The sequence below is a fragment of the Mustela nivalis genome (assembly GCF_964662115.1).
Source record: "Mustela nivalis genome assembly, chromosome: 10".
Lineage (NCBI taxonomy): Eukaryota > Metazoa > Chordata > Mammalia > Carnivora > Mustelidae > Mustela > Mustela nivalis.
The window spans coordinates 12,029,706-12,042,183 of record NC_139029.1 but is presented as its reverse complement, the minus strand read 5'-3'; the positions used below and the strand labels follow the sequence as shown (position 1 = coordinate 12,042,183).

The window sequence follows — 12,478 nt, the reverse complement described above, 5'->3', positions numbered from 1 at the left end:
GCAGCGGCCTGGTGTTGGGCCCGGTGGGACTCTGGCTCAGAGAGCCACTCTGCCTTTGGGGAAAATGCCAGAGGGCTGGAGGAAGAGCCCTTTGCACCTGGGCCCCTTTGTTCCCTAGTCAAGGCTTCATTTTCTGAGAAGCTCAGCATAGGCCCTCGTGCACACCAGCTGTTCTCTGTCCCCCCAAAAATGTGCCAGCCGGGCATGGGGAGGGGGGGTGAACCAGGCTCAGGAACTGGTTGGTGCCTGTGAGGTCACTCTGGACTGGGAGGTCACTAGCTGGTCAACTAATTTGTCATCTTCAACCCAAATGAGTGTGGCCTCCGGGGCCTTAGGAAAATCGCCTGCAGGCCTCCAGCGGCCAGCAGCAACTAGAATCATCTGAATTCTTTGGCCCCAGTCAGCACATCAGAGCAGGCAGAAGGCGCTGCATGATTGGATCAACTTTAACTGCAGGACTTTTTTAAAAGACTGATGCCCCAGGCCCCCTCCAGTCTCCTTGAATCAAAATTCATCTTGGTGGACCCAGAACTTGATCTTTTTTAAGCCACTGCCAAGGTGATCTTAATGCAGGAGGTCCGGGGACTGACCTAGGGGGTAAGCCCCCCCCCCCCATCCCACACCTGCCAAGGACAATTTGTTGCAACTTGCTGACCAGGCGGAGAGCAGAGCTCGGGGCTGGACATTCCCCTAGTGGCCGGAAGGAGAACTGCAGCCTCGCTCCTAAAATCATCCCTGGTTTTGAGACCAGGACCCACTCCCACTTGGGGGGTTCAATTCACATGAGACTAAGAGGCATAATCTGTTCTGAATAATCTGCAGCAAAAGGCTCAAGGTTGTCTTTATAATGTCACCCTGGCTCTTTCGCATACCCAGAGGCTTACTGGGTTCGAGAGAGGAGGAGGTTCTCCAGCGGGTCAAGAACTGGGCATTACCTGGCACATGCCTGAACACGCGAACGGACATGTCTGTGCAAACAGCACGTGCTGTGCATATTTCGGAGGAAAAGGAGGCATGGCTCCTGATAACGTGCAGAAAGACAAGGGAGCTATGTAATTCAGATTCAAACCAACCAGGGTCCAAGGGCACTTGTTGGGAAGCAAGCCTCTTTGGACCAAAGAGCGAATGCATCTACTTAAAAACCAGCACAAGGGTGGCTGGGTGGTTCCGTTGGTGAAGTGCCTGACTCTTGATTTCGACTCAGGTCATGATCTCAGGGTCCTGGGATCGAGCCCCACATCAGGCTCCCCACTCAGCAGGGAGTCTGCTTAAGATTCTCTCCCTCTGCCCCTCCCCCTGCTCTCTCTCTAAAATACATAAATAGGGGCACCTGGGTGGCTCAGTGGGTTAAGCCTCTGCCTTCAACTCAGGTCATGATCTCAGGGTCCTGGGATTGAGCCCCTTATCCGGCTCTCTGCTCAGCAGGGAGCCTGCTTCCTCCTCTCTCTCTGCTTGCCTCTCTGCCTACTTGTGATCTCTGTCAAATGAATAAAAGGAATCTTTATAAAAAAATAAATAACATGAAACAAAACACATAAATAGATCTTAAAAATAAATAAAAACCAGCACAGTGTTCCCTCAAACAGATTCTAGGGAACTTGTACTTCGCAGGTTCTGTCTGTCTGCCTGCTTGGAGGGGTCCTGCCACTCCTTCCAGAGCCTCCTTCCCTCCACACCTCTGCCCACGCAGTGCCCTCCGCCTAGAGTGTCTGCCCCCTGCGCCTCCTTGTCTGAAACCTCCTTATGCTTCTAGAGCCACTTCAGACGCCACCTTCTCTGTGATTTCCCGGCTCTCTCCAGCTCTGATCTGTCACTGCATTATATCGGAGTCTTTCCTAGGACAGCTATCACTTTATTACTCGAATTGTTAGCTATTTATCTCCATGTTTTATCTCCGCTTTCTCTCCCTTCGTTCCGCAAATATTTATTGTTCCTCTCTAACCGCGGAGTAGGGTCTGGGGTTACTGAAATGAAAGAGCTAGAGCGGAGCCTGGGAGGAGCTTCTGGGCACGCAGGGGTGGGGGAAGGAAGACAGGCTTTAAGGTCCGATGAGGAAGAGGCTGGGGCTGCACCCAGACCACCTCTGGGTGCTGTGCCTGCTCTCCAGCCCCCACCCTAGCTCTGGGCCTTGGAGGCAGCAATGGTCAAAATGGCCATTAAGGGAATAGTGAGTGGGTGTGGGTGTGTCTCGGAGCAATAAAGGAAGCTGCGTTTCTGTTCACTCCCTCTTTCCTCCAGGCTCTTCCTTCATTCACTTGATCCCCCCCCCCACCCCAATCTCCCTTCCCTGATAAATATGAATGAAGGAGGCGTCACTGTGTTCTCCTGTGCTTTGAGAAGGCCCCAGGCTCCTCCCCACTCACCCAGCTGTTCTCCACCTCCAGCCGGGGCTTCTGGGGACAGTGCACATGTTCCCAGGGCATGGCAACCAGATCCCGGAGGGAGAGCTGGCTCTCCGGCACCCCTTTGCCTCCTGGCCCCTGCCGGCACCACACTGTGGCCACTCCCTCTCCCAGCTTACTCAGGCTTGGAAACTAAGTCCCAAGGCCAAGGAAGAGACCTGTGTCTCCTTCCCCAGACTCATCTGGGGAGAGCTCTGTCTTCCGCTCCTGGCGCCTCCAACCCACCCTGCACAGGGCAATCAGAAGGAGCTTTGCAAGGTATATCACATCAGACCATAACCTTCAGCAGCTTCCAGGACACAGGGCAAAATGCCAGCTTGCTCCCAAAACTCTGGCCACACTGGCCCTCTAATATCCCCTAGACCATGCCAAGCTTTCTCACCTCAGGACCTTTGCACTTGCTGTGCCCTCTACCTGCAATGCCCTCCCTACCCCAACCCAGCCAGTGACTTCTTTTCATCCTGTAGATTGCTGCTGAGATGTCACCTCCTCTAAGAGAACTTGCAGCTGCCCCCCACCCACCCACTGCACACTCTGTTATTCCTGTCATTCTCTGTCACGTTACCTTGTTCCTTCACACACTTATCACCAACTGTCAATAGTCTTCCTTATTCTTTTAAACATATTTTTATAGTCTGCCTCTCCTCACCCCTTACACTGCAAACCTCACAAGAGCAGGTCTGATTATGTCTTGCTCTCCATTTCATCCCCAGCACTGTCCCTGACATGTAGCAATTGCTCAATTCCTTTGTGATGAATGAAGGCGCGCGGGGTGCAGGGGAAGGGAGGCAAGCCGTTCCCTCCTACGTTTTCCCAGCTGCAGGGAGAGCCAGCCTCTGGGAGAACACCACAGCTTCCGCAGCTAACTCATCCGCCCCGCAAGCATCTACATATTTTCTTCAATGTTGTGGGGGTGGGGTGGGTCTGGGGGACAGTGATGAAGACATCAGACCCGTTCCCGTGTCCATAGGCTTCGAGTCTAGTGGGATCCGCAGACTTTGAACACCTAGTGTCAGGGCATGGAGGGGATGGAGGGGAAGTACCCTGGGGTATCTGATCTGGTCTGGGCAGTCATGACTGGCTTCCTGGAAGAGGGGGCGTGCAAGCGGAACCTGAATGGATGAGTGGGGCCTCGTTCAGCAAAGGGAAATGGGCAAGGTGTGGGAGGGGCAGGAGCACCCTCAACTCTTTGAGTGTAGACTTCCTTCGCTGCCAAATTAGGGCCTGGGAAGCCTGCTGGCTTCAGCTTGGTGTTCCTCGGGATATCCACAACATAAGGAATGGGATAAGGGGCTGACTGCAGAAGACTTTGGGATGTGGGATGTGCTACATTCTGCAAAGATTCATAAGTTTTGCCCACAAATTCTTCCCCTCTGTGGGGGATCTCTCCATCTGCTCGACCCATTCTTGGCCTGGTGGAACAGGTGCATGAGGGCTGAGGCAGAGACATGGGCGGGCAGGTGTGGAGGATGGCGTGCAGGAAGTCAGCAGGTGGAACTGTCACCCCTATCCTGCCTCCCCACTCAGGGAGGCCCCAGAGCAGCAGAGTTTGTGACAAGGATTCAGGAGCCAGTGGCTAATTTGCAAAGGCGCCCCAGGGAGCTGGGAAGGGAGGGAAGAGTAGTGGGGAGGGGAGGAGGCAACATGGGTGCATCACGGAGGTGATCCTGGGGGAGCCGCTCAGCCTCACTCCTGCTGGGGAGCCCCAGGGCACAGTGGCCATCCATCTGAGTAGTCCCACCCAGGGGGCAGAGCGGCCGGCAGATCCACCCAACATCTCCCATCGGCCAAGGCTGCTCTGCGGATGCCCGTCCTCAGCCACATAGCCCATGATGGCCCTTTCCAGCCCATGTCCTTACCGTGGTTGCCTAACCATGCAGCCAGCAGCCCAGCATAGTGGTCCTTCCCTGGCACTGTGCCCTGCTTGCCCCTCATCATACAGCTGCCATCCGAATTCACACCTTTGTGGAATGTGTACTGCAAATTTTACTTATGTCTTGCTTTCTTTGTTTACTGTCTCCCCCTCCCCAACCCGACGAAAGTTTAATGCCAGGTCTTTGGTGTTCCCCACTGGATCCCCCAAAACAGCTTCCACCATGCCAGGCTTCTAGTAAGTGCTCAGTTAAATATCCTCTGAAGGAAGAAATGACTGTCAGCTCCAAACTGGGAGTTCTGGATTCTGAGGTTCATTCTATAGACATTGGATAGATGGGACCTCTGGGGCACTGGGAGAGGCAGTGACCCGCTCAAGGTCATGAACTGGGGTGCCACACCTGCACCTCCCAGGAGGTAGCAGTCCCATCACCGCCCCCCCCCCCCGCCATGCCCATCCCTCCGGGAACCCCACCAGCAGGAGGACACGCTTTGGGAGTCCCTGGGCTCCTTTCAGCTGCCTGAGAATTGCTCTCTGCCAGTTCTTAGTGATCTCAGCTTCCTTCTCCCCCTACTTTCCCCAGCTGAGGAGGAAGCGGCTCAGACAGCTGTGGAGCTGGGACTCTCTCTAGTTGAGATGCATTAATTTGTAAATATCTTCATTTATATGTAAATGCGGAGTTCCGCGCCCCGCCGCCAGCCCTAATGGGGCCCAGCAGCCTGGAGACGCAGCCTCCTTTTGCTAGCCAGCTCTCCCTGATCCGATTAAACTCGTTCCTTCCCTTCCGCTGTGAACTCTTTGAGGCTCCTTTGCTCTGGCTCGCCCTGCTCCGGGAACCCACCCCCGGAGCGGAGGCTGGGAAGGGAAAGGGCACTGGCCACAAGTCAGCACGGCTGTGTGACCCTTGGGCGGACCCTCTCCCTGCCTGGACCTCAGTGTCCTCAGTTTTAAGATGAGCAGGGCAGCATGGTGTAGACCCAGAACAAGGTGGCCTGGGGTCTGATGCAGTCGGTGTCATGCCCGCCGGGGGCGAGTCCAACTTTGACCTTGCCCAACTTTAACCCTGGCTGTAAACCGGGGCTAGAGAAAATAGTAACTTCTGTGCATGCATTTACAGGGTCTTTTCATGACGATGAGAAGAGCCAGAAGACACATAAGGGGCTTTTACGGGATCTGGAAAAAGGTGAGGGTGTTTTATGGTGGAAGAAGGAGCGGGTTTTCTGGGCAAGAACAGCAAACATGCATTGCTCAGCGACCGTGGCAGCACTTAAATGTGAATTAACCTGGGGACCCTCACAAGGCTGCTGGGAGCTGCTCACTACTGTCATTCCCTTCTAGAGATCGGGGCAACTCGGGCATAGAGTTACCAAGCCTCGGTGACACTAACGCATGGAGATGGAGGGCTCAGCATTGGAACTCAGGTTCCCGGGACAGAAATCTCATTTAAATCCCACAATGATGGGGCGCCTGGGTGGCTCAGTGGATTAAGCCGATGCCTTCAGCTCAGGTCCTGATCTCAGTGTCCTGGGATCAAGCCCCGCATCGGGCTCTCTGCTCAGCAGGGAACCTGCTTCCCTTCCTTTCTCTCTTTGCCTACTTGTAATCTCTCTCTCTCTCTGTCAAATAAATAAATAAATAAAATAAAATAAAATAAATCCTACAATGATGGTGAGAAACCCATCCGATGAAGTCTGCTTTGCAGGGCAAGAAACGGACACCAAGAGAGGTCCTCATCCAAGGTCACTCAGTAGGAAGTGGCTGAGCTCCTTCTGAACCAGATCTTCTGGGACGGTCCCAGGGTTGGGCTCTGGGGGCTCCACTGAGCAGGAGAGGCTGGGAAGGGCTGGTCTGGGGCTCTAGGGCTTCCTTCCTGGCTAAGGACTCCAGTGGAGGGCAGGCGATGATGGCATAGGCTGGGGGCAGTTGCTACTCAGAGACCAGGGTAACCCTGTGGGAGTGGGGTGGAGGCAGGGGGTGGGTTCTGGGAAGCAGTGGGGGATGTTGGGGGGAGGATCTGAGCGCTCACCTCCCCAGAACCATCTGTGGCTCCCAGGACGGTTATCTGCTTCCCAAAATGAGGTTTTCATCTTGATTGTAACTGGCTGGTCTTAGGTGTGCTTTAATATTTTAAGGCGTCCCAAATCCTTTTTGGAAGCAGGTACCGGGGAAATCATGGACACGAACAGAGGCATCTGTGCAGCCATTTGCTTGCTTCTCCCCCGTCCCCTGGCGCCCACATGCTCACCAGATTCCCCCAACAAGGGCTGGTTCTCAGCTCCTGGCACGAAGCCCAGAGAGGAGGGGAACAAAGAAAGGTCCTCCAGGGGAGCACCACCTTCCCTCTCACAAAGTGCGCAGGGATCACCTGCCAGTTTTCTTACGCCGGGCTGGGCGAGCCCTGTGCAAACTTTCATCCAGTTTTCTAATTTTATCCAGGGAGGCCTGAGGTCCTAAGGGCTGAGGAGCATACCCAGGATCAGTGTGCAAATTTCACTGTGCACCTACTACATGCCCGGCCTGCAGATTGCTGCTTTTTGCCTGGGCACCAGGCAAAGCATTTGGCTGTGTCACGTGGAAAAACGCACACACGTGTGTCTGTGTGCAAGACTGTGCACGTTCAGTGCCCGTGTGAAGGTACCTGTCATGGATGTAGTGAGGCTCCCCACTCCCCATCTCTCCCCCTCTCACTAGAGGGCTGGCAGCCACCTGGCTTCGGGGGACAGTCGCTCTGCTAGGGCGAGAGACCATCTAAACAAGGTATCTCACGGGAGGGTGTGCTTGAGCTGGGGCTGAAGACCGACGAGGGGCTCAGCAGGTCTCCAGAAGGAGAGCCGCTCTCTGGCACATGAGCGCCAAGGGCAAAAACAGGATTGGGGCCTTTTAGAGAGGACACGAGGAGGGCGCGGGGCTGCGACACCCACACACCGAGAACACAGCAGGGCACGGAATGGGATCTGCAGCTACCTTAGAGTCTTCTAGAAAAGGGGTGGGGTAAACATGTCAAGTGTCTCCATCCCTGAGGACTCTTTCCTCTTGTCCTGCTGCCTCATCTGACCTGGATCCAGCTGTTTAGGGTCTGGCTGCCTTGCTGGACGGGGGCCCGCGGAAGACCGGAGAGCGTGTTGCCTGCGCTGCTGAGCCAGGCAGAACGGGCTGACGTCCCAGCTCTGTCCCTGCGGCTGCAGGACGTGGGGCACGCTGCTCACCTCTCTGGACCTCAGTGTCCCTGCTTGGAAACTGGGTTTGGGCAACTCACATCGCAGGACTGGGGAGGAGCCGGCTTTGTGGGGCTGGGGTTGGGGCATGCAGTGTGGAGGGTCTGCTGCCTTGGGCAGAGCTGCGACTCCACCCCTCCCTGCTCCTCCTTCCAGGGGAGGCCCCTCGAGGCCCTGGGTTCCCCTCTGCAGCACAGCCCCCCGCCCTGCCTTCCAAGCCCGTCCGTGGTTGGGGGGAATGACCGTGAGAACCCCCAAGAGCGTCACAGGGCATACGACGGGAAAGGGCTGGAGAAGTGACCCCCCACGCCCGGCCCCTCACCTCACAGTGGACTGGTACACCAGGTCCTCTCTCTTGCGGTAGTTCTCCATGTGCGAGTAGTTGGTGGAGAACATGGCATCAAAGGTAAAGATCTTCTGCTTGATGGTGCCGCCGTCCGTCACCTGCAACAGAGCACAGAGGTAGCTGCGGGGAGCGCTCAGCCAGCCCCGCCCCTTTGCTCCAGACAACACGCACGGGGGTTGGGGAACACTGGGAGAATCAGAGGCCAGTGCGACCGGCACCCCGACCCGCACCCCGGTGCCCTGGGGAGGCCTCTAGGGGACATGTCACTGCCTCCACTAGAACCCTCCCAGGTTATCCCAACTCTACTGATGTGTAAACTGAGGCTCTAGAGGGAAGTGACTTCCTGAGGACCTATGCCAGAAAGGAGCAGAGCTGGATCTTCTCCCAGGCAATACTTTCTGAGAAATTCTGCCAGGGATAGGCCCAGAATGCAGCTCCCATCTGGGGATAGGGTCGTCCTCCTTCCTGGAGGAAGTGAGGTCTAAGTTGCCTTCTAAAGGAACAGCAGGAGGCAACCTGGCAAAAGGTGGGAGTGCGGGAGGCAGGGGAGAGGAGACAGCAGAGCAGACAGCAGAGCAAAGGTCCTGTGGTAGGAAAGAGCAGGTGCGCTCCAGGCAAGATTATGTTCAGAGCGCCTGGGGCAGAAAGGCAATGGTGAGAAACCAAGAGCTGCCAGGTCCTGGAGGGCCGGGGAGGCTGGGGGGCACAACTGCCCCTGAAGGCAATGTGGTGGAGGTCACCTTGGACATGATTTAGGGTGAGGCCTGTCTGGAGGCAGGGGGCCCTTGAGGAAACTAGGGAGCACTCAAGCCAGCGACCTGGCAATAGAGCCCCCCTGGACCACAGAGGGGCTCACCGTCCTCAAAGGCTGTCCTGGGGACAAGCCAGCAGGGAGGGCAGGAGGTCCCCCCCTGCCCCTAGGAGCACTGAGGCCCAGAGGAGTCCCGGGGGGGAGGGGAACCCCAGGAGGTAATGGAAGACAAAGGCTACTCAGGCGCCCAGCTCTTCGAGGCTGATTTAAAGTCGGACCCAAGTGTCCGGCACTCCCCACTCACGGCCGCCCGCTGCCTCCCCACGCCTCGCGTTGCCTGCAGCTAATGAAAGTGTTACTCACAAAGCAGCAAGGTATGTGTTGTCACTGTTTCAATTATTTATCTGTTTACTCGGCTGCAGTTTTCCCTACAGTTTTCCGCCTGCGTCAGCAACTCTATTATAGACCCGGAGCTTGCCGCCTCTCGCGGCTCAGCTGGGCTCCACGCTAACAGCCTGCAACCCAGGAGGCTCATGCCTGGGCCTGGTGAAGTGGAATTAACTCCCTGCGGCTCTGGTGGTGGAGGCAGGGGGGCTGGCTGGGAGGGCGGTGGCCTGGGGGGCTTTCTCCAAGGCGTTGGGTGCAGCTATGGTGGGGGCGGGGCATGCTGAAAAGATCTGCAGCCTTCCCGAGAGGACGGGCCCCGGGGGCAGCCGGGCTCCTTTGGGCACCTCTGGACCCAAGCTGACTTGAACCACATCTGTCTGGCCTATGTAGCCTTTTTTTGGTGGCTGGTTTAGGGGACACAGGTTTGATGCAATCCGGCGAGCATTTATTGAGCGCCAACTGTGTGCCAGGCACCGGCCCACATCAGTATGTGTCACCTCTCCCCAACCCCCCACCCAGTCTGCAAGCTCATAAGGAGTGAAGAGGTCCCTAACTGTCCCTGGGGGCCCCAGGGAACCCCGGAGACAGGGTTAGCATGGTGATAAGCTCCAGGACCCTGTGTGGGAAGATGAGCGGTGGGACTGACTCTCTACAGCATGGTTTCTCCTTACACCTCCCTACGCTCATGCCCCTCTGACACCTCTGGGCTTCTCTTCAGCTCGTCCTCTTGCCTCATGTCCCCTGTGGGGCTGTGTGCTCTCAGCTCGCCTCCTCTGCACCACGAGTCTGGCTGCCCAGAGAGGGGACGCTAAGACTAGGGGACGAGGGAGGAAGAGGAGCGAGTACCTTCAAACCAGAGCCTTCAGCAGGGGGAGGGGGGGATGATTTTGCCCACACCCCGTCTCTGTGACATCTTTGGTGTCACGGCCTTGCAGGACGGCTGTTTGGTGCAGGCACCTGGGGGCCGAGAGCAGGGATGCCGACACCATCCCAAAAGGTGCAAGATGACCCCAAAGAATGATCTGGCCCCAGACGAGAAAGGTGCCATCGCTTTGTGCGGCCCCCCTGTGCCCCTGGGAAGTGAGTGCAATGAACAGCATCTTGCCCATTTCGCAGAGGAAGAAGCCGTGGCTTAGAGAGGATAGGATATTCAGCCGAAGGCACGCGTGGGGCTTCCTGGTGAGGCTCTGGCTCCCCGGGTGGGGCTGCCTTCCACCCGCGCAAGCCCTGCCAGTCAGGCGGGACCGCCAGGAGCTGAAGACAGAGCAGCTGCTCTCGGTGCCCCCACCCCCAGGCAAGAGGGTCCTTAGCAGGAGGACACGGGGAGGCCTGTGGAGTCTTGAGGAACGTTCTCCCCAAGTCGTAAAAGTGGAAGGCGTCCTGCCCGTGTGACTTGAAGCCTTGCCTCCTTCAGGAACTGCTTTTTTATCTCCTCCTAAAATGCGGCAGCCCTTATCGTCCCAATCTCAAATTTCACTCCATTTTTTTTATTATACAAAGGAGAAAAAAATCTGTCAGTAAAACTGTCTCCTCAAATTTATTCGCCGGGACCGAGGATTTTATTACTAGGAAAATACAGCTGCACCCCACACGTCCACCCATACCCGCACACCCCAGATAAAGCACCGAGGAATGATCTGAGTCGTAAATCACTGTTTCCGGCTGAGGGACAGGGGAGTTTCAAGGACGCACCTAGTTTTCCTTTGGTTTTATTTACATCTTTTTTCCTGGGGCCGAGTCTGGGGCCTCCCAGTCAGCTTAGGAGTAAATCACTCCTTCCTGTTCCCCAGGACCAGGATGGGCACTTCGGTCGCCCAGCTGTGAGAGCCCAGCGGCTGGCTCTCTGCCCTCCCTTCCTCCCTGGGCCTTAGGGAGGGTTCTGGAAAGAAGGGGATGGCCTTGGAATGCACGCTCAGGTCCCAGGTCCGAGGGCGAGGGGCTATTTGCAACGAAGTTATTCTCTAGTTCTTGGTGTGGCAGCCCCTGGGTTGAGGGAGGAGGAATGTCACAGGCTGTGGGGCAGCGGACATGATGAGCCACACCTTCTCTTGAATTCTGGAAACTCTGCCCCAGACCTAAGACCTGCAGGTCCCCCGGGGAGAAGAGGAGCCAAATTGCGGACGATTTGGCTTGTGGGGATTTGGCTGGTGGGGATGCCCGGGCCGTAGGTCACTGGGAGACCAGAGCCAGGGAAAGCCTGGCTTTCTGTAGCCGCAGATATTTGCCAAGTATTATCTGACACCACGGAGGAGACAAAGATTCTTGTGGGGGGAGGGGTGATCACAGAAGGCCTCCAGGTGGAGGTGGGCCCCTTCTGAGTGTGCTTAGTCCCAGGCTGGTGCCCCACCTCTGGAAGACTCAGACGCAAGCCTCCAGCTGATTTTCTCCACCCCCAGGAGAGTTCTCGGCTCTGTTACTAGGTAATTTGGTGCACTTCCCTTCTCCAAGCCTCTCCTCTCTCCTCCGTAAAGTGGGATAACACGACCCACCTCTGAACCTCTCTCAAGGATTAAGTGAGATAAGGTTTGTAACAGCACCCGATCGGTGGGGAAGCGCTCAGCAGGAACAACTATTTCTAGGCATATTAACAATTTTCTCGGCCATCCCTTCCTCTGGGTCCCTTGCCACCCTCTCTAGGGCTGGGGCTGGAGGGTAGAATAGTTCTTCCTGGAAAGCCAGAGGACGTAGAATGTCCATAAGTGGAAGAAGGGGGCCCGCCTGCCAAGGGAGGCCTGGAGGGCTGGTGGAGGGAGAGGGAGTCGAGAGCAGGGCCCAGGGCCTGGCTCCCAGTCAGTAGAGCCCAACAGGGAGGGAGCTGATGTACGCTTTGAGCCGGTACCTGGAAGCAGGCTGGTCCCAGGGGCTCCGAGATGCTCCCCTGGTGCCACAGTGATATGAGGTCACGTGACAAAAGATCACGGCACGCAGAGGATGGCAAGGCTGCCAGGAGCAGATGAGATGCTGTCCTGGAAAGCCAAGGCCCAAGAAAGTGTGGGTTCTCCTTCCCCAGAGGGAGAGGAGCCCGTGCATTCATTCACTCACACAACAGGTTTGTACTGAATCTATAACAGGATAGGTCCTTGAACGTGAGCTATTCCTCAAACATAACTTCTATGAGGGCAAGGGCTTCATCTGTCCTGCTCATTGCTCTGTCCCCACATCTGTGTCTTGCAGATAAAGCAACCGAGGCCAAGGCAGAGGCAAGTGAACTGCCCAGGTCACGAGGGCAGGAAGTGGGGAGCCCTTCGCACAAATTAGTTGAAAAGAGCCCAGTGGGGGATCTATTCTGAGGTCGAGAAGATGGGCGTGCCCAACGTGGGGGCAACCGCAGAAGCCTGGGGCTCACACAGCCCTGCAGAGTCAGGTGCCCCCTCTGCCACTCCTGGGTTAAGCCGTGTGACCTTGGAGAGGTCTCTGTGCCTCGGCCTTCTCATCTGTAAAATGGGAGCCCTCGCAGCTCCCTGTAAGGGGCTCATGTGAGGACACAGCACACACGGTGACATG

At 56.4% G+C, this 12,478-nt stretch overlaps 1 protein-coding gene across 1 annotated transcript in view; it reads right to left on the bottom strand.

The window, feature by feature from the left end:
- IGSF21 (immunoglobin superfamily member 21) overlaps positions 1 to 12,478 on the bottom strand; it is a 232,699-nt gene that overhangs the window by 67,810 nt on the left and 152,411 nt on the right. Inside the window, exon 3 of the mRNA XM_082687603.1 lies at positions 7,813 to 7,934. Within this exon, the coding sequence (XP_082543729.1) occupies positions 7,813 to 7,934 (122 nt within the window). The remainder of the gene's footprint in view (positions 1 to 7,812; positions 7,935 to 12,478) is intronic.